Source organism: Carlito syrichta, unplaced genomic scaffold (assembly GCF_000164805.1).
Source record: "Carlito syrichta isolate Samal-C Ts95f unplaced genomic scaffold, Tarsius_syrichta-2.0.1 Scaffold302519, whole genome shotgun sequence".
In the NCBI taxonomy this organism is placed as follows: domain Eukaryota; kingdom Metazoa; phylum Chordata; class Mammalia; order Primates; family Tarsiidae; genus Carlito; species Carlito syrichta.
The window spans coordinates 98,474-121,306 of NW_007246615.1; the positions used below are offsets into that span (position 1 = coordinate 98,474).

A 22,833-nucleotide genomic window follows, 5' to 3' on the forward strand; every position below is an offset into this window, starting at 1 on the left:
TCTACAATAAATCAAAAAATCAGCCAGGCATGGTAGCACATGCCTGTAATTCTGGCTACTTGGAAGGCTGAGGCGGAAGGATCGCCGGAGCCCAGCGAGCGGCCACTGCACTCCAGTCTGGGCGACAGAGTGAGACTCCAACTAAAAAAAAAAAAAAAAAAACTCATCCAAAAACACTCTTGAAGAAACACTCAAAATAATGTTTAACCAAATATCTGGGCACCCAGTGGCTCAATTAAGAAGATACTATTACAGGACCATCAAAGGACCATATGAACTTGAAGATAACTTCCAACCCTAAAGTTCAACAAAAAAATTTGGACATTTCATTTTTTTTTTTTTTATGGAAGACTTAAAAGTAAAGAGAAGAAAAAGGACTGCACAGGGACTTCAAGATTCTCAAGACTACAAAATGATATGGGGTGAGATCTCTAGCTTTTCATTTTGCCTCACATAAGCCTGACTTGAAGCTGAAGAAGCCAGCAACCTAGATACACCAATGCAAAAAAAACCCAAAAAACCAAAAGACGTTTATTGCACTTCTGTGGAAACAAAGGCTCAGAAAAATTAAGTGAGTAAGCTTAGAGCTAGTAATTAAGAAGACAGAACTCAAATTTATAACTTTTTATATAAAACCATGTCTTATATAACCAAGGATAAATAACAAATGAGAAGAGTCTAATTTGAAGAGATTGAATTATTAATGCAAGGTAAACCAACTTCTAGGAAAAGTGGCAAAACAAATGCAATCCACCACTAGCAAAAAACAAAAATAAAAATAAAAAACCTCATTGCTATCCATCAAAATGAACAAAAAAAGTACTAAAGAAGAAAATGTAATCTGCAGACTACATCATTCCCCTGCTTTAAACCTTTCAGTTGCAGGTGATGAAAATTTCAATTAAAATCATTTAAGCAAAAACAGAATTGACTGGGGGGACATCAGCAAGATGGCAGAGCTGGAGATCCTAGTGTCCCTCCACTGACAAAAAACAATAATTAGATCTACGCATGAACAAAAAAAATAGCTCTGGAAGGACTCAGGAGCCCAGTTAAAAAGCTGCAGCAATTTGGTGAAGCAAAGGGTAGAAAGAATAGTTTAATTTTTCCTGAATGATAGCGGCACTGCTTAACAATGGGAGGAAACTCTCTGACCCCAGAGTTCCCTGTGTAGAGAAAATAACAAGGTGAGAAAGCAGCTTTCCTAACCTTTCAGGGTCCTGCCACAAAGATCTGCTTCCATTATACCCCACCCAGATAATTGGGGAGACTGGCATAGCTGAGACATCTGGAGACAGCTAGAAACAAAGAAAGTGTGGGTTATTAGCATCAGCCACAAAGCAGGTGCCACCAAGGTTCCCAGTGACCTGTTCTGCAGAGAATTCCAACACTTTTTAAGAGAAACTCAACTTCTTGTTGTTGTTTTTTTCCCTTAGAGAAGGGGTTTTGCTCTATTATCCAGGTTGGAGTGTAGAGGTGGCATCATGGCTTGATACTACTTCAAATTTCTGGGCTCAAGAGATCTTCCTGCCTCAGCTTCCTGAGTAGGTGGGACTACAGGCATACACCATCATGCTCGGCTCAAAATAGCAGTTCTAAAATATAACACACAAAAACACTACAGAAATTTATCAGAGGAATTTTTAAAGAGATTGAAATAATAAAAAACAGTGAAATCTTGGAATGGAAAAATACATTCACTGAACTTAAAAATTTATTAGAGGCTCTCCATAGCAAAATGGATCAAGCAAAGCAAAAAATCCATGAACTTAAAGACAAGCTATTTGAAAATATACAGAGTAGAAAAAAAGAATAAAAAGCAAAAAGACCACCATGATACAGAAAATTACCTCAAAAGACAAAATCTAAGAATTATTGGTGTTCAAGAGGGAGTCGAACAAGAGCAAGGAGCAGAAAGCTTATTCAAAGAAATAAAAACAGAAAATGTTCAAAAGCTTGAGAAAGAGATAAACATCCAAGTTCAGCAGGGTCAGAAAACACCAGTCAACCCAAAGAAGACTGCCTCAAGGTGTATAATAAAGATTCGAAACAGCTGGGAGTGGTGGCTCAAACCTGTAATCCCAGCACTTTGAAAAGCAAAGGTGGGAGGATCCCTTAAACCCAGGAATTTGAGACCAGCCTAGACAACCCAGTAAGACCCCATCTTTACAAAATAAAAAAATAGCTGGGTATGGTGGTACACACGTGTCGTCCCAGCTACTCAGGAGGCTAAGGTATAAAGGATCCTTTGAGCCCAGGAATTTGATGTGGCAGTAAGCCATGATCATGCCACTGCACTCCAGCATGAGCAACAGAGTCAGACCCCAACTCAAAAATAAAAATCAAATACAAAGAGAGGATCCTAATAGCAGCAAGAGAAAAGAAGTAAATATTATATAAAGAACCTCCAATTCATCTGGCAACAGACCTCCCAACCACACAGGCCAGTAAAGAGTAGAATGACAGTTTCAAGTGTTGAAAGAAAAAGAAAAGAAAAAAAATTTGTCATCCAAGAATACTGTATCCAGCAAAGCTTCCTTCTACTATGAAAGAGAAAGTCTTTCCTAAACAAAAACTATGAACCACCCATTCAGCTCCTCAAACACACCAAGCTTTTTTCCACTTCAGGTCCTTTGCCCATATTGTTTTACCCTACTGGGATGCTTTCCCCAATATTTGTCATGGGTAATTCCTCATCTTTTAGGACTCAGAACAATACACCTCTTCTGGATACTCTTCATCTCAGTTCTCTGCTGGTTCCCTTTATAACACTTATGGCTAACTGGACACAGTTGCACACACCTGTAGTTCTAGATACTCAGGAAGCTGAGGTAGAAGGATTGCTTGAGCCCAGGAATTCAAGGCTACAGTGAGCTATGATTGTGTCACTGCACTCCAGCCTGGGCAACAGAGTGAAACCCTGTCTCTAAATAAAAATAAATAAATAACTGTATTAAAAAAAACTATGGCAATCTTTCTTTATTATCAGTTGATTTTTTATTATAATCTGTTTATATTTCTTCCCAGCTTACTATGAACTCCATGAAAAAAAGGCAGAATTTACCAATGCCTTACGTAATTAGAGGAACACAGCTAGAGTGCACATGAATTGGGTAAATGTATGAATTAATAAGTGAATAAATTAATCTATACTGAAAAAAGTAAGTACTAAATTCAAATTAAACATACCAACGCTATCAACGATATGCAAGTCAGTTTGAACCTGCTGTCATGGAACTTACAACCTAATTAGCAAACATAAAACAAATGCTAGCAAAGAGAATCTAGAAACATATTAAGATAACATATGACAACCAAGGGAGGTTCCTTCCATTAATGCAGGCACAATTTGATATTAAAAAATTCATACACTTCACTAAATTACTAAATCAAAGAAATAAGGCCATATGATTACCATGGATGATGAACTCACATTTTATAAAATCCATCATCATTCCTCAATTTTTCTGAAACACTTATAAAACAGAAAAATTTTTTTTTATTTAGAGTGGAAAAAAAAAGCCTGAATAATGTTTAGTGGTCAGGTACTAGAAGCCTTTCCTATGAAAATCAGAAATAAAAATAAGAATTTCCATTATCCAGGATGAGCTTCAAACTACATAACTCAAATGTCAGCTGATTTTTGAAATTTAACTGAATTTGATTTAAACTCTTCCCATATGTAGTGAGTGGAAACCTGGAACCTCAACTAATCACTAGGAATTCCATGCAGGGTTGTCAATGAAAAGGAGAATGGTTGATGGCTTTTCTGGGTTTATTAGGATCTGAGTTGTTTTTTACCATCAACATTGACTAATTGTGTATACAGATGGAAGATAATTCTAAATGTAAGAGGAAGTTCTAATATCCAAATAAGGAGCAACTACACAACAGTAATGCAATGTAAAGGAGCATTCTTAAAGATAAAGATGGTGTTGGATACACAACAGAGAGAGAGTAAATGCCTAACAAGAGACTGGAGTTGAGGGAGGGGCAGTTACTCAGGGAAGACTTTAGACAAGACCACTCAAATTCCAAAAATCAAGAAGTTGGTTGGAAGGAAGAAGATTTGGGCCAGCTGGAAGAAGAAAGACAACTAATGCCTCAAGGCAGCATTCAGACCCACAGGATGAAGATTATTGAATAAAAGGTTAAATGTACAGAAATGCCAACTCTGTCACCTTCTAGCATTTACTCCTACATTTTCTCTAAAATCAGAAATAAAAAGGACATGTGGTCCATTATTATTTTTTGTTCTTGTTCAGTAATAGTCAATAAAAGAGAGCCCATATCCTAATATATAATGTACCACTAGTCTATTAAAAGACATTAAAAGAAACTAAACCCAGGCTGGGTGCGGAGGCTCAAACCTGTAATCCCGGCACATTGGGAGACCGAGGCGAGAGGATTGCCTGAGCCCGTGGGTTCAAAACCAGCCTGGGCAACATGGTGAGGCCTCGTCTCTACAATAAATCAAAAATTATCCAGGCATGGTAGTGCACGCCTGTAGTTTCGGCTACTTGGAAGGCTGAGGCGGAAAGGTTTGCCGGAGCACAGCAGGACGATGCTGGGGTGGCCGTGAGCCTGCCACCACTCTCCAGCCTGGGTGAGGAAGTGAGACTCCAACACACACCAAAAAAAAGAAAGAAAGAAAGAAAGAAAGAAAGTAAACCCAATAAGTAAATAAGAATATCATAGACATGATTTTTTATTTCAATTTAATGTGGAAGAATCTTTCCTTATGTATCTAAAATGATACAATTTTAGTCAATGTTATTACTCACAATAAAATCTATAGCTTTTCAAATTAACCACAAATCTTCAACCTCTTGTTACTAACACTAGCATTCAGAAAGACACAGGGCAATGCTTCTTGTTTTTCTTTCTAACCCCATTAGAACTACAGCTAATTACAATCATACTAACCAATAAACCTGAGGCTCAGGAAAATCAATGAAGATTGTGATTCTTCCCTTCATCCTAATTTGGGTATCATAAAAAAAAAATTTTAGTTAACAAGAATAACATACTAACCTAGTTTTATAAAATTACTTATGATTGGATGCAGTGGCTCACACCTATAATCCCAGCACTTTGGGAGGCAGAGGTAAAAGGGTCCCTTGAGTTTAAGAGTTCAAGCCTAGTCTGAGCGTATAGCAAGACCTCACCTCTGCAAAAAAAAAAAAAAAGACAGGCTCGGTGGCTCAGCCTGTAATACCAGCACTTTGGGAGGCCGAGGCAAGTAGATTGAACTTGGCAAGACCTCATCTCTACAATAAATCAAAAAAAATTAGCCAGGTGTGGCAGCACATGCCTGCTGCTCCGGCTACTAAGAAGTTTGAGATGGAAGGATTGCTGGAGTCTAGCAGGTCAATGCTGGGGTGGCCGTGAGCGTGCCACTACACGCTAGCCTGGGCAACAGAGTGAGACTCCAACTCAAAAAAAAAAAAAAAAAATTAGCTGGGTGTGGTGGTGCAATCCTATTGTTTCAGCCACTTGGGAGGCTGATGCAGAAGGACTGCTTGAGCCCAGGAGTTGGGAGCCTGCAGCAAGCCATGATCATGTCATTGCTCTCCAACCTGGGTGACAGCATAAGATCATGACTCAAAAATTAATAAAGAAATGAATGAATGAATATAAAATTATTTATGTATATATTTATATAATTTGACTACCAGATTAAGCAGCAAGATAGACGAGAAAGGCAGAGATTAAATCTCAAATTAGAGATTAATAGGTTTAAGTTAACTGTTTATGTGCTATAACCAGACTATGGCAGTGTAGGAACTACAATCTTTTGACTTGGGTGTCTGAACAACTCAAAAAAAAATAAGAAGTGGTCAAAAAAGCAATCTTACAAAAAGAGTAGGTATGTCTGACAGGTAATGATGATCCTTTTCCCACAATAAAACAAATGGAAAGGAACGATAGGGAAGGGAAATAGACAGATTTTTGGCTCTCGAGCAATATCAAGGATTTATCAAAATAAGTGTACCTATGTTTAAATTCAAGAATAAAATCCATTTCGGAGAGTAATATATTTATTATTTAGATTTTCAAAGAGGTAGCACAGAAGTTAGGAAATCTGAATCCTTTTAGTCTTTTTGTTTCTTTTTCTAAATATACAAGCAATATACTGCTTGCTGAAAACATCTGTAAAATAAAAGAAGGTAAGAAACATCAAATGGACAATCTGATTACCAAGAGATGATGATAACTTGGATCAGTCAGGTTTCTTATTTACAAATACTAGCCAATCTGGCAAATTTAAATAGAACAGGATGTTATCATGTCACTCATAAAATCATTGTGAAGATTACAGTAACAGACTCAAAGATAATCTTCCAGAAATAATATCAAAAGCCACCACAGAAGGCTGATGAAGACATCACTTTGTGTTATCTCTGCCATCATCAATACCAGGAACTCAACTTTACTGCAACTGCTTCTGCCACCAATGCCAGTCTTGCATCATGCTTGTAACCCTTCTGACCCCTAGAAGATACTTAAAGGAAAAAAAAAAAAAAGGAATGTGACCTTGCAACCTTACTGGGCATTTAAATTCTGAGCTCTAATTTAAGGGTTATAGTAAAGGAATATAAGGGTCATAGTAAAGGAATTCCCAGAAAATGATACTCAGTCATGCATGTAATATCTGTCTACCATAACACTGTTTAAACATTATTATGTTTACCACTTTTGTTTTTTTCTTCTACCATTTATGCTTATATTGAACCAAAAATCATCTCATATTTACAGTATGATTGTTTATGTTTGAGTATATTCTCATGTAATTAAATTCTCCTACAGACAATGGCACTTCAGTCTTTTCTTCAAATAAAATCTTAGGCATAAACCCTACATATAAGATATATTAATTTGAAGCAGGATTATTTGAAATGCTGGTAGAAAACTAGGATCCCCACCAACTGGACTTCTCTCTTTACCCTTATCTTATAAAACAGATTGAAGGAGTCTTTAGCACGTCTAGAACCTATGAGTTTAAAAACCACCACTCAAATACACTAATTTATAGAAATACTAACATTAATTAAACCACTATCTTTCTCACTACTTATGAGATAAAATATTTCCCTCTGTCATTTTATAAAGTTTATTGTATAAACATTATGTTATTTTATAATGTTTAAAAAATAAATGTTGCATTCTTTAACCCATTTGTCATTTATTCCCAAACATGGTATAAATCTGACTTTATTTTCCCACAAATATTTCTCCAATTGTCTCAACAGCATTTAACAAATAAGGCTCGCCAATTATTTTCCGCACATAAAAGTCTTCAATAATTGGACTTCTGTTTCACATCATTTAGCACATATATTATAGATGGATTAATATGAAAATATACTCAAAAATTATTTTAAAATATTACTGTAAACTCAGGACAGGGAAGACATCAAGCAAGACAGAAATGCCAGGAAACATAAAAAAGTAGACTGAAAAATCTAACCACATAAATTCAAAATTTTCTATAAGACAATAGATCAGAAACAAAGTTAGAAAACTTTGGCTAGGATAGGCTAAAACAAAATATGTTCAACACACATGAGTTAAAAAAAAGGTTAATCTTACTTATTTGAAAGAGGTTGGTTACAAATTGCTACCCATAACCAATTCTCTCTCTCTCTCTCTCTCTCTCTCTCTCTCTCTCTCTCTCTCTCACACACACACACACACACACACACACACACACACACACACACACAAAGATTCTGTAAAATATATGACTAAACAATTCACAAGGCACAAAATTCAAATATTTAATAAGCCTAAAACAAGCATTCAGCCTCAGTAAGAGAAGGGAAATGAAAATCAGTGAAATATCCATTGTTCATCAAAATTGGCAAATATTTAAAAGATTCATAATATCCTACACTTGTAATTTTAAGTGTACATACCCTCTGACCTTATAATCTTACTTCTGAGACACTGCCTGTGGAGTATAGCCTGGATATAGACTGTTTCCCTCATACCCAGGGAGAAGCCTCTGACCAAGGCTGGTCTCCAAAGGGTATGCATATTGCCAAAAATGAGTCATGGGATGCAGGTGACCAAGCAATGCTGAAAACGATGTAGCTGTCATTCTTAACTAATGTAATTGCAAACACCAGATAGGAATTAAAATAACTAGCTTGACTGCTTTGATTATAAAACTACTTGCTGTACTGTCCCAAAACATGGATTCTTCACCGACTTGCTGCCATCAGTGCCTCCCATAAGTTTTAATAAACCAATACCTTTCCCTGCTGGACCACTGTGTGACTTTTCTGAAATAGGTAAGCATGTGCAAGCCCTCTCAGATTTGAGGTTATGGTGTTACACTACCCTATAAAATAAACACCATAGTAAATCTTGACATAAGAACAGATGTCAAAAATGTTTACTTCATCATGATTGGTACAATGAAAGAAAACACATGCACACACACGCACATACAAATATCTCACAAGAAAAATCACTGATCATTGAATCTTCTATGGTTGATTAATACTATAGAATATTATGAAAAAATAAGTCAGATAGTGCTGACTGCATTATATCCCCCCAGTTAGTGACATGTTTTGTTGGCAAAGATACTATTTAGAAATACTGTAGCTATGTTCATAAGAAATATTAGTTTGTTTATATTTGTATTTTATTGTCAATTTTTTATATTACTGTGCTATATTCATAAAGTAACTAAAGAAGCTTTCTTTTTTTCACGCCCCCCATGCCCTAGGTTAGTAAACCTAGATTCACGCTTCATATCTGCCACCAATTATCTATGTGACCACAGATAAACTCAACACTGAACCTTTCTAACTAGATCAATGAACAATACAGTACAAATAATTTATACTGTTCTTATCTATTGCTTAGAGTTAAACCGGTGTGATTTTGTTGGGGCTTGTTTTGTTTTGTTTTGTTAAACAAAAAGAAAAAATATTATATTGCTCTGCCGACTGCATTTCTAAATGCTAATATATATAAATACTATTCTTGGTACATATAAGTCTTTGCAGAAAAAAATATTGGTTTTATATAAGGAAACCTTTATCTTGATTATGATGGTGGTAACAATTATATACATTTGAATTCATCAAACTGTACATTTAAATACAGAATTTATTGTATGTAAATTAAGCCTCAGTAAAGATAATGTTTTTTAAAAATAAAAAATGCAGAATTTATCTCTAACCATTCGCAAGGTAGAGAAAAAAGTATACCTATATTATGATTATTCTATATATTTGTTTTCACATTTTCAGAAGTGATTAGAGCAAAGAATACTTTATTAAGTATTAAATAAAAAGTATTTTTCCAGCAAATTAAAAGTATTCAATTTATTTAAAATCACTGACTTTTTTTTATGCCTCATGTGATATTACAATACAAAATGGATCTTTTCTGCCCTGGGATTAAAGGTCCTTTTGTTGAAATGTAAAACATTTATAATACAAAGCTTTTAGCATCCAAACTCTAGGAAGTTCCTGTAACCTACATTTTTATTGAGAACAAAGAGAAATAAACACACTGGTCTTCTAATCCACAGCTAATAGTAGAATTTTTTACTAAATTTTTAAAAATAGAAATAATAAAAGTAACCAATTCAGTAAATGACAAGTAAAAAGGAATTTAAAAAAGATTTTTTTTTAAAGTCAAGTATTTAAACACTTTAATGGAAATGGAACATTGAGTGTCAGATATGAATTGCTCCTGAAAATATAAACTTAAAGAAACTTCATAAAATGATAATAAAACAAAGGTCCAAACTGCACACAATTATTTACCTGGAGGTTGGACATGCACATCTGTGAAGGCTAGGCATCAGCTGTGCAGGTGTTAGGCTTATCTATATAGTTAATAGATCCTATATTAGCACACATATCAGGGATCACCAGTTTCCCTCTCCTCCTTCTAAGTACCATGGGGATCCTGTCAAAATAAAGATTCTGGGTAGTTCTGAGGTGCAACATGAGATACTACATTTCCAAACTCCCAAGTGACGCCAGTGCTGCTGGTCCATGGACTACAGTTTGAGAAGGAAGGCAGAGCACATTCTTTCTCTCTGCTACTGTATGCTTCTACCTGACATATTATACTTCAGAATAAAAATGACTTAAATTTAAGGCATGTTAGATTAAATGATTTATGACATATAAAATCGTAAGTTTAGGTTTATTTTTAAGTAAAATTCAATCAAGATTTTTAAAAATTAGAATATCCTAACATAGCATGATATACCAGATTTGCATGCAGAAGACCCAAATTCTACTCCTGGTTCTCCCTTTCACTTACTATAGCCTTAGAAGAGTCATTTATCATCAGTCTGTGGCTTCCTCATTTTTGAAATGCTGAGGATTTATTAGTTAATCTTTAAGATGTTTTCCCATTCAAAAATGATAGCATTAGTTGCCAAGGTATTTGAGAATTCCTCCCAGTAAGAGAAGTGAGTTCACAATTAAGAACTCAATAAAGAATGGATGGGTCAGGCACGGTGACTCACACCTATAATCCCAGCACTTTGGGAGGCTGAGGTGAGAGGACTGCCTGAGCCCATGGGTTTGAGACCAGCCTGGGCAACTTGGCAAGACCTTATCTCTACAATAAATCAAAAAATTACTCAGGCATGGTGGCACATGCCTGTAATTCTGGCTACTTGGAAGGCTAAGGCAGAAGGATCGCCTGAGCCCAGCAGATCGAGGCTGCAGTGGCCGTGAGCATGCCACTGTACTCCAGACTGGGCAACAGAGTGAGACTCCAACTCAAAAACAAAACAAAACAAAACAAAGGAAACTAAGTCCCAATACTGAAATGAAGAAAATTGAAGGTCTGGATAATGATACATTTGGCAATAGATGAGATATATAACATAAACCATTGCAAGATAGCTGTATGTGGACACAAGAAAGAGTTTTCATGAAATGTTCACAACAGTGCTCTGCTTATCAAGTGAGAAATTAAGCTTCCATGGACATTTTAAAGACACTAGAGTAAGGAAATGCAAATACTTCATGAAAAATGTTTATGACGAAAGCCAGGAGCCTCTACAAACATTTCCATATTCACCTTAAATTTGTTCCTAGCAAATGTCAAGAGTCTCATGTCTAACATTCCTCTGAGGGAAGAGATTCACTGCCAAATGGCCTAAATATATTAGAGTTCCAGATTAAAAGGAGGCGAAGTTATTAGGTTTGTATTATAATTATTTCATTCCTCAATTATGTAAGTATGAAGTTCACATATGGTTACTTACAGATTAGGAGAAAAAAGTCTATATTTCTCCTGTGGACTTAAATTCTGGTTTTTGTTTCCATTCTGCCATTTTTCTCCCATGTATTTGAAGAAAAATGTCTGTCCTATTACAGAAACTGAATGGATCAGCTAAACTAAGAGCAATAGCTAAAACAATTTTATGCAAAAAACAGCTGTGGGTTTATATTCATATTGAGGGTATAATAAGAAAAAACAGATTACACTTATAAATAAAACTGAATTAATTTAAATAAAACTATTTATAGATTTTGGAAACAAAAACTAATCTAAATGTTCTTTTACCTTTTTTACTTTGCAAGCAAGACTACAAGACAGAATTATTAAAATACTTAAATAATTACAGAGCACCAAACTTGAAAAAAAACAATGTGTAAGCAAAAGCATATATTTACAAATAAACAATTAATGCATAGTAGACTATAGTATCTGGGGAGCTTTTATCTGCCCAGGTATTCTTATAAATCACCCATTGAAAACAATAGCCTGCCTCTGAGGAACTTCTTAATTCACAATGAATGTTCTGCAGTCAATAATGATATCACTCTCCACTCCAATGCTAATGACAGGGCCCTCTAGGATTCTATTCTGTGAAAGAGAAATCATCTTTCCATTAGTATGAATAAAACCAGGAGGATATTTATCTCCTGCTTCTTACTGTAAACCAAAAATAAAATTGTCAGCCCCCAACTGACTGAACAGACCTCCTCTGTGCCAATGGAAATCTGAAAAACTAAATCTCAGCCCATGACTGAAAAGAAAATTGAACATATCTCATTATACCTCCTCCCTTGTAGAGTTTCAGGCACAACTGACCTGTCTTAACATTAAAATAGAGATCAGACTGGGCATGGTGGCTAACATCAGAAATCCCAGTACTTTGGGAGGCCAAGGTGGGAGGATTGCTTGAGCCTAGGAGTTTGAGACCAGCCTGGGAAACAAAATAAAACCTCATCTCTACAAAAAAAAAATCAAAAATTTAGCTGGGTGTGGTGGTGCACACCTGTAGTCCTAGCTACTCAAGGGCTGAGACAGGATGATCACCTGAGCCCAGGAAGTCAAGACTGCAGAGAACTGATTGTGTCACTGCATTCCAGTTTGGGCAACAGGGTAAGATCCCAACTCAAAAATTAAATAAATAAATAAATAACATCATAAGATTGACAAAACAAACTCTGGAAATATAAAATAGACTCTGTGACAATAAGATACCAAATTCCAATCTGACTCCAGTATAATATCACATAACGAACAGCAGACCCTAAAGGAAATAAAAAGTTTACCCCAAAATATATTCCTTTAACATACTTTCAAATGTGGTGCAAAACTGTCTTTTGTGGGGAAATATTTACATCTATAGAGAACCTCCACTTATATAACCAGATCTTTCCCCTTCCAAGGCTTTCCCAGACCCAGGAGGGATTAACTGTAAGTGCCATCTTTAAGTCTGAATAACAAGACATTTGCCATCTATTCTCTCTAAGGGCTGCCACCTATGAGATTTAATCTACATATCAAAAAGCTTGGTTTCCTCAACACCCCCTCCCCATCTCAACTCAGCGTTTCCTTTAGTGACTTCAAAATTCTTTAGATAAAACTTAACTCTTTCTACCAGCTGCCAATCAGAAAATCTTTGAATTCACCTATGACCTGCAAGCCCTCACTTGGAGATGTCCCGCCTTCCCAGGTCAACAAGTGTGAATCTCACACGTGTTCATTAATGTTTTGCCTATAAGTGTATAACACCAAGCTGTATTCAACCATTTTGGGCATATTTTCTCAGGACCTCTTGGGCCTATGCCAATAGGCCCGGGTCACTGACATTTGGTGCAGAATGAACCTTTTAAAATATTTTACAGTTTGGCATCTTTCATCAACACAATAGACATTTTTTAGTAACCGAAAAGAAGTCCATTCATAAGAGAAAATCAGGCCAAAACAAAGGGAAGCAAGCCTCAAAAACAGCTGCTTGAGAACAAGATTCGACAAAGCCTGAAGTCATTCCTACCACTCTGAACTTCACAGTGACATGACCTATATATTTTTTCTTGCTTGAGTTAGTTTGAGTTGAATTTCTGTCAGTTATTCATGAAAGAGAAATGCAACTTTTAACTTATTTGTAGCCATCTACTAAAACAAGTCCCTAGGAAAGCCTACTATGTAATAAAATAAATTTATTTTTATCCAGAAAAGCTGAGGAACAGGGTTAATAATTAACTGAATACTGTGATACACTAAAACTCATCACATGTAAGCCAAGCGCAGTGGCTCACACCTGTAATCCCTCTGGGGGTGGAATCAAGAGGACTGCATGAGCCCAGGGATTTGAGACCAACCTGGGCAACTTGGCGAGACGTCATCTCTACAAAAAAAAACGAAAAAATTAGCCAGGCATAGTGGCGCACGCCTGTGGTTCCAGTTACTTGGAAAGCTGAGGTGGAAGGATCGCATGAGCCCAGCAGGTCAAGGCTGCAGTGGCCATGAGTGTGTCACTGTACCCTAGCCTGGGCAACAGAGTGAGACTGACTCAAAACAAAAAATCATCACATGTAAATAGGCAATTTTTCAAGAATTGAAAGATATATTTAAAAATGAACCAATCTTTTTAGTGTTACGTGAAGCAATTCAGAATTTACTATAAAATCACTATAATTATTACTATTAACTTACAGTTTTATGGATGTCTAAAAATATGTATATAGTTACTGTTAAAAAGCAATATATTTTTCAACTCAATTTACATATATATGTGTGTCTGCATGTATTTTTTTTTTAAGAAAGAATAAATTTACTGATTTTATCAGTTTTTTGCAACTTCCAGAAACATATTTTGTCTGACCTGCCACACTCGTATTATTTGGGCTGGATATAAGAAACTCTAAAATGCCATAAAAAGTATTATTTCTAAGATGTTCTATTGTTCTCAAGTAAATTTAGATGAAACTGTACCAATATATTTAAAAATAACTTTTACAATTGAGTAAGGTTTTTCATAACTATCTTTTATTTCCTAAAAATATTTAGGAAAAGATTATCTTGCTGGCCCAGAGTTAGCAAAATTTTAATTTCAAAAAGTAAGATTTAGATACTACTCCTTAGAGAGAAAGAGAAAAAAAATAGTAAGGCAAACATCACATAATGTCAACATGAGGAATTTGGACAATGGTACTCAAGGGTACTTCGTATTATTCTTGAAACTTTTCTCTAAGTTTTAAGTTATCTCATAAAAGTTTACAACTTAGGATCTTATATAATTTCTAGGGTAAAGGATGAATTTTATAAATATAATTATTTTCTATTTTATAAACTTTGTTTTCATATTTTTGGCCAATTTTTAATTTAGATTTTCATATTTACCATATTGATTTCTAAAAACTGTAAGTTTATAAAGCTTTCATCTGATTTCTTAGTTCTCCAGAAAGCCATTTGCCCTTTCACTTGAAACATCCCATAAGCAAATCTATCTAATGTTTCCTTTAAGTATTTTGTTTTTTATCCTATGATTGTAAAGCATATCTCAAGATATTTTACCCATCTCAAATTTAAATAAATATCCATCTATATTTGAATCTGGCCTGAAAAAATAAAAAGAAGAAAAAAGGAGATTAAAATATATGGCATGGCAACCCCCTCGGGTCTCCTCCCACTGTGTGAGCTTTTATGTCCCCTCTCAATAAATCCTGCTTTCTCACTTAAAAAAAATAAATATATATGTGTGTGTGTGTGTGTGTGTGTGTGTGTGTGTGTGTGTGTGTGTGTGTAATTCATATGGAAACATAAACAACCACGAATAGCCAAAACAATCCTTAGCAAAAAAAAAAAAAAGCAGGAGGTGTCACATTTCTAGATTTCAAATTTTACTATAAGGCTACAGTAATCAAAACAGCCTGGTATTGGTATAAGAACAGGCATACAGAGCAATGGAACAGGATAGAGATTCAGGAAGCAAAACTTCAATTTCTCAACCAACTCATCTTTGATAAAGCCTCCAACAACAACCCCGGGAGAGAGGAGAACCTATCAGTAAATGGTGCTGGGAAAGCTGGCTGATCACATGCAGAAGATTGAAACAGGACCCCTACCTATCACCATATACAAAAATTAACTCTAAATGGATCAAAGACCAAAACGTAAAACCTCAAACTATAAGAATCTTAGAAAATGCAGAAGACATCATTATGGAAATTGAAACTTGCAACCTATTCCTAATCAGAACCCTAAATGCCCATACCTTAAGAACTAAGATAGACAAGTGGGACCTCATCAAACTAACGAGCTTCTGCAAAGCAAAAGAAACCATCAAGAGAGCAGGGAGACACCCACAGAATGGGAAAAAATATTTGCCAACCGTATATTTGACAAAGGCCTAACATCGAGGATATACAAGGAACTCAAATGTGCCAAAAAGAAAAAAAGAGCCCCATTACAAAGTGGGTAAAAGACACGGATAGATATTTCTCAAAAGAAGACATCTGAGCAACCAACAGATGTATGAAAAAATGCTCAGCCTCATTAGTCTTCAAAGAAATGCAAATTAAAACCAAACTGAGCCGGCTTGGTGGCCCAGCCTGTAATCCCACGTCTTTGGGAGGCTGAGGTGAGTGGACTGCCTGAGCCCGAGGGTTCGAGACCTGCCTGGGCAGTGAGACCTCATCTCTACAATAAATCAAAAAATTAGCCGGGCATGGTAGCGCATGCCTGTAATTCCAGCTACTTGGAAGGCTGAGGCGGAAGGATCGCCGGAACCCAGCAGGTCAAGGCAATGGTGGCCAGGAGCGGCCACTGCACTCCAGTCTGGGCGACAGAGTGAGACTCCAACTCAAAAAAAAAAACCAAACTGAGATACCACCTAACTCAAGTCAGGATGGCGATCATTAATAAAACAAACAACAACAGATGCTGGCAAGAATGCAGAGAAAAAGGAATGCTTCTATACTGCTGGTGGGAATGCAACCTCTTTGGAAAACAGTATGGCAGTTTCTGAAAGAACTAGAAATTGACCTTCCATATGACCCTGCAATCCCCCCCTATTGGGAATATACCCGGAGGAACTCAAATCATTCTACAAAAAGATACCTGCACATGCATTTTTGTTGCAGCTCTATTCACAATAGCAAAAATATGGAGCCAACCATGCTGCCCATCGAAGCTGGACTAGATTAAAAAAAAAAAATGTGGAACATATACACAGTGGAATATTATGCAGCCATAAATAAGGACAAACATATGGACTTTGCAGCAACTTGGGTGGATTTAGAGTCGATCATACTCGGTGATCTAACAAAGAAACAAAGAACAGAGTACCATATGTTCTCACTCATAACCAGACTTTGAACCATTATAATACTATAAGAAAGGGACTGGCAGTAGTGGGAAACTGTCAGGGGATGGGGGTGGAATTGGCAGTTGAGGAAAACTGCTAGGGGAGGGAGGGGCACACCTCATTAACAAGGGTACCTACATAATCAACATTTGTATACCTAACCCTGAATTGTACCCCACATCTTTATTATAATAATAAAAAAAGGAAACAATACACCACTGTGGTTCAGATTATACAATTTAGCTTAAGATGGGTTCAAATTGCAGCTATGCTGTAAAATAGTTATATGATCTAAATAAAGTTTTTTTTACCATCTCTGTGCCTCAGTTTCCTTATCTGTTATCTAAGATAACAATACGTAATATCTTATGGATTTGGGGAAAGATTAAATGAGTTAATACATGTAAAGCACTTGGAGTTGTGACTGACCCATTCAAAGCACTCAGCTCATTAGCTATCTTTAGACTGTTTCATACATTTGAGTCTCATCTAAAAACCATGTCTGTATTTTGGCCAAAGGGAATATAAACTAGAAAGAATTTGAGATTATAATCTCAGAAACCAGGATTTGTTATTCTACATTAAGTGCATGGCTTATATGCACTCAACAAAAGAGCAAATAAATATGTAACACAAAAACTACTGGGAATGCAGGGATATTATCATTGAAATTACATAAGAGCTTAAGCTTTTCATAAACCTTTTCCAGTACCAAACAGCCCAAGTAAACCAATAAACAAAGAAAAACACAACTAACAAATTTAAGAATAATATAAATGCTTACATCACTAAATAGAGAATGTATATTTTCATATTCATAGAACATGAGCAAAAATCTACCATGTACTTTTATCTATGCAGAAATTATAAACTTATTCAAAATAGTACAGCCAATGTTCTTTTATCACAATCCCACAAAATAAGAAATAGAAAAAAAATAGTGAACAAAAATATAATACTTGGGAATTAACAATTTAATGATAATCTATGGATATACAGAAATCAAAACAAATTATATCAATGCTATTGATAGAAGAACACTTCAACCTAAAATAATGGGATACAAAGCTATACTAAGAGAAAACAGTATAGCCATCCCTCTCTTTATTATTCAAGAAGGAACTCTGTAATTTTTATTTTTTTAACAAGTTCTCCCTCTTTTGCCTAGGCTAGAGAGCAGTGGCATGATCATAGCTCACAGCAGCCTTGAAATCTTGGGCTCAACGGATTCTCCCACCTTAGCCTCCCAAGTAGATGGGATTTCAGGTGCAAGTTACTATACCTGGCAGAACTCAATAATGTTTTTAAAGAAACTTAGTACCTGCCTTAGTCAACTTAGGCTGCTATAACATTTATTTCTCACAGTTCTGGATACTGGGAAGTCTAAGATCAGGGAACCTGTACAGTCAGGATTCCGGTGAGACCTCTGTTCCTGGCTTCAGATGGAAGTCTTCTTTCTGTGTCCTCACATGGCAGAGAGAAGGAAAGGGGGAGAGAAGGAAAGACAGACACATTGCACATGTCTCTCCTTCTAAAGGCGCTAATCCCATCATGAGGGTTCCACCCTCATGATCTAATTATCTCCCAAAGGTTCCATCTCCAAATACCATCATACTGAAAGTCAGGATGCCAATATATGCATGCAGAGAGAGGGGGGATGCCAGGCAACACAATTCAGTCCATAGTAGTACTCTTAGTACAAATCTTATAAAATCAGAAAAAGAACAGAAAAAAATAAGCCCAAAAAAGTGAAAGAAAAATTTGATCAAGAAAGAAGTTCAGTTTACCATAATATTATAAGAAAGGGATCGGCAGCAGCAGGATACTGCTATGGTTTGGGATACAACATCAATAAGGGTATCTGATCTCAAACCAGGCAAAGTGAGGACCAAAGGGAGGTCCAAACTTTACCTGCATGATGACCACTTGTATACCTAATCCCGAATTGTATCCCGCATCTTTAAAATAAAAAAGAAGTTCAACTTAATGAAATAAAGTATAATAGCCATTAATAAGCAATCTAAAAGCTTCTACGTCTAAAAGCTCAATGATAAGGAAACTTTAAAAATCTATTTATGGGAAAAAAGTTTGTGTTTATGTTTACATATGTCTACATCTATGTGTATGATTAAAAACAATCAAAATATAGCCAAGATAAATTAAAATAATTATTTAAGACTGTATGTAAGTATACAGCAACCAATCCCCTAACTTAGAAGAAAGAGAGAATTCCCCAGATAAATATAAAAGTTATTAAAAACCGATCCAAATAGAAGTAGAAAGTTTGAATAATTTCCACAGAAGAGTTTGGAAGAAGGATTTAAAAGTTATCACTTTTAAAGAGACCTGGGCCAGGTAGTTTCAACAATGAGTTCCATCTAACTTTTAAGGAACAAGGAATTCCATTATGATTTAAATAATTTCTGGCCATAGAAAAATGTTGAAGTCTCTCTGATTTATTCTGTGAAGTTAACAGTACCTTAGTACCCAAACCTGATAATAAAAATACAAAAAAAATTATAATTCAATGTCACTGAATAAAATATGACTTTCAACAATGTATCAAATTGTTTTGATAGTCTATTCAGTAGAGTTTATTCCAGGAATACAAGAATGGTTCAACATTAGGAGATGTATCTTCATAATTAATCATATCAAAAAATTGAAAAATAAACCATATAACAATGAATGACAAATAGTATTTCATAAAAATGTAATCACTCCTAATCTGGTGTGACGACTCACACCCATAATCCCAGTAATTTGGGAGACTGAGGTGGGAGGATCCTTTGAGGCCAGGAGTTTGAGACCAGGCTCCCCATCAAAGATCAAAGCATGACTCCCACCTATAAAAAAATGTTTTTAATGTGTTTAACGTAGCTGGGTGTGATGGTACATATCTGTAGTCCCTACTACTTCAGCTACTCAGAAGGCTGAGGCAAGAGGATTGCTTGAGCTCAGAAGTTCAAAGCTGCAGTGAGCCATGACTGTACCACTTGCACTCCAGCCTGAGAAACACAGTGAGACACTGACCATTTAAAAAAATAAAAATAAATTTTTTAAAACTCAGTCATTCCTAATGAGAACTAGGCACATTCAGTAACCAAATAAAAGTATTTAAAAATGATAACACTTCTTAACAAAAAAACACTGATACATATACAAATAATCCTTATTTGTATCCTTAATCCTTAGGCTTCACTGATTAAATACACGAGAGACTCTCAATAACACTAAATGCATAAATTACAGTGAAGTCTGGCAGTAGGAATTGAGATGGAATGGCAAATTTGAAACTTCTATTTGTACAAAACTATAAATGTATATATTCAAACACATACACACAAATATAAGGGGGGACCCCAAAAAATGGAATTTATTTACAAAAATTGCATATTTATTCTTACATGTTTAAACTTCAGTCACCTTCAAAGTATTCTCTGTTTGATGCAATACACTTATCGAGATACTTTTTCTATTGTTCAACATTTTTTGAACTCATATGTCTATGTACATACATTCATATAAATACTGCCAAGTTCATATATAAAAATTTATGTGTATCCCTTCACAGAAAACATAAACAATATACCTAATTATACATTTATATTGGTTTTCTGTTAAACTTACTAGTTTACCTGTTTGGGAAGTCGGAACAAGGAATTCTTATAGAAAATGTCCTTAGCCTGGCTCCATGTACCATCAATGATGATGATTGTGGAAGGATAAACAGGAGAATCTAATATAAATTCTTCCAAATTAGCAGCTTCAGCCCCTGGATATAATATTAATGTACCAGACTTCCGGCAAACAGTTGAAAGTTCAGGATCTCTAAAAAAAAATTTTTTAAATATAACTTCATTAGCTTGTGAAAATAAAAAATGTTTTTTATACTTATTGAATTTCCCAATAAAATTTCCCCTATATCTAGTCATTTGTCTAATCAGAAGTATTAATTAGTTCATAAAATATGAATTAAAAGACTCAAAATTTTGTGTACTCTTTACTGATTTATTAGCCACAAATTACGCCACACTTTCCTAAACTTCCCAATCTTCACTATTCTTCTCCAATAAAGCTTTTCTATCCAATGCCAGTGACATAACCTTAACCATCCCAAAGAAATCTTCCTTTTCTCACTATTACTTCATCTGTAATTTGCTCCACTTTAACAAACCAAATATCTGGCAATGCCTAACAATCCTAGCACAAACAATAGCAATCCAAGGATAAACCTAGCAACAATAGAAGAGCCATAAGAAGTCATACTGCACAGGTTATTGACAAGCCAGATTCTCAAATTCTCTCCTTATATTATCTATTGAAGGAAACCAAACTATTTTACTCCAAAATACACTTCTTTGACATATTTTGAGATGGCTGTTCAGTGGGCCTACAAACAGAAATAGCCTTGCAAAGCTGTTCCATCAGTAGAGAAAATCTGCATAGATGAAGCCAGACTATCTTTGAGGTCATCCCTTGTTCAGATCTAGAAAAGATAAACTAAAAATCTGATGCCTCTAAATGTCTAAAAGAAACATTTACCATTTATTCTCTCTGAGGGATGTTACCTGTGAGGTGTCATCTGCATAAACAAGACCACTAGCCAGGCTAGGCTTCCTTTTCTCTGCTCATATTTGTTTTGCCATTTTAACCTGTTTTGCCACGCTCCAAGCCCCTATTCTTTCAGTAACGTCAAGATGGCATAAGAGCATCAACCATTTGGTCATTTCTTTGAGTTCTTATATTTTCTTTTTTTTTTTTTTTTTTTTTTTAAAGATGTGAGGTACAATTCAGGTATACAAATGAGTTCTTATATTTTCTAAGACTACTATGCACATTAATAAATCTGTATACCTTTTCTCCTATTAAGTTGTCTTTTGTCAGATTTTCAGTGAACCTTCAGATTAAAGGGGAAGTTTTCTCTTGGCCTCAACACCATAGTCCAGTTCGGTTATAAGGTTAATTGACTCAACATTCATTCAAAAATATATGTCTATGCATTTTGGCACTGGAGATGTAACAATGAACAGACAGCCTCTGTCCACAAGCAAAAAAACAAAAACAAAAAACAAAGAGTCAATTAAAGACAACAATTTCAGCTCAGACATAAAAGCTTGAAAGCAATCGAGCCCATTCTCATAAGAAAAATGCTAACCAACTGAAACCAATAATCTTTCTTAGATCTATCAGAGATTTGAAGTCACAGAACAAACACTCAAAAAACTAGAGAAATAAGGCAAACACAGAGAATCACAGCCAAATCAGTTTATTGGGGAGCAGAAAAACACTAAAGCCAGTAATTAGTAGGAACACTTTAACTGTCAGTGACAAATTATTGCAGGTAGTAAGGACTAGCTGAGAGCTAAAACTCTTAGGGCGCTAGTATGGGTGCAGAGCTATAGAGTGCATACTTTCCACCAGATTCTCATAGTGAAGATTTGAGAAAAATTCTGTTGTACCTAGGTAGAAAGGTAGAAAGTAACTGCCTTGAAAGGGCCCCCAGAATTCTCCATAACAAAACCCTTTCTTCAAAGGAAACTACTTCATCAGAACCTTTTTCTATCTATTATCTGGCCACAAAAATAAAGTAAAGTACTAATATATGTTACAACATGCATGAACCTTAAAAAACATAATACTGCTGGGCATGGTGGCTGACACCTGTAATCCTAGCACTTTGGAAAGTGGAGGATTGCATTAGCTCAGGGGTTTGAGACCAGCCTTGGCAACTTGGTGAGACCTCATCTCCACAATAAATTTTAAAAAAAAAATTAGCTGGGCATGGTGGAATACACCTGTAGTTCCAGCTACTTGGAAGGCTGAGGCGGAAGGATCGCCTGAGCCCAGCAGACTGAGGCTGCGGTGGCCATGAGCATACCACTGCACTCCAGCCTGGGTGACAGAGTGAGATTCCAACTAAAAAAAAGAAAAGAAAAGAAAATCAATGAAACCAAAAGCTGACTGTCATAGAATAAATGTGTCTCCCCCCAAATTCATATGTTGGAAGTTCTAATCTCTAGTATTTCAGTACATGACAGTATTTAGATATACATAAGTCACCTTAAAAGGTGATTAAGTTAAAATGAATCCATGGGGGTGGGCCCGAATCTAATTTGATGGCATGATTATAAGTAGAAGAAATTTGGACACAAAAAAGAGACAGCAGAGAGTCAACCATGCAAAGAGGAAGTGAGAGGGCAGCTAACTGCAATCCAAAAAGAGAGTCTCAGAAG

At 35.6% G+C, this 22,833-nt stretch overlaps 1 protein-coding gene across 1 annotated transcript in view; it reads right to left on the reverse strand.

Annotated features, from left to right (window-relative positions):
• Nucleotides 1-22,833, reverse strand: part of DTWD2 (DTW domain containing 2) — a 145,753-nt gene that overhangs the window by 73,480 nt on the left and 49,440 nt on the right. Inside the window, exon 4 of the mRNA XM_008056784.2 lies at nt 20,236-20,428. Within this exon, the coding sequence (XP_008054975.1) occupies nt 20,236-20,428 (193 nt within the window). The remainder of the gene's footprint in view (nt 1-20,235; nt 20,429-22,833) is intronic.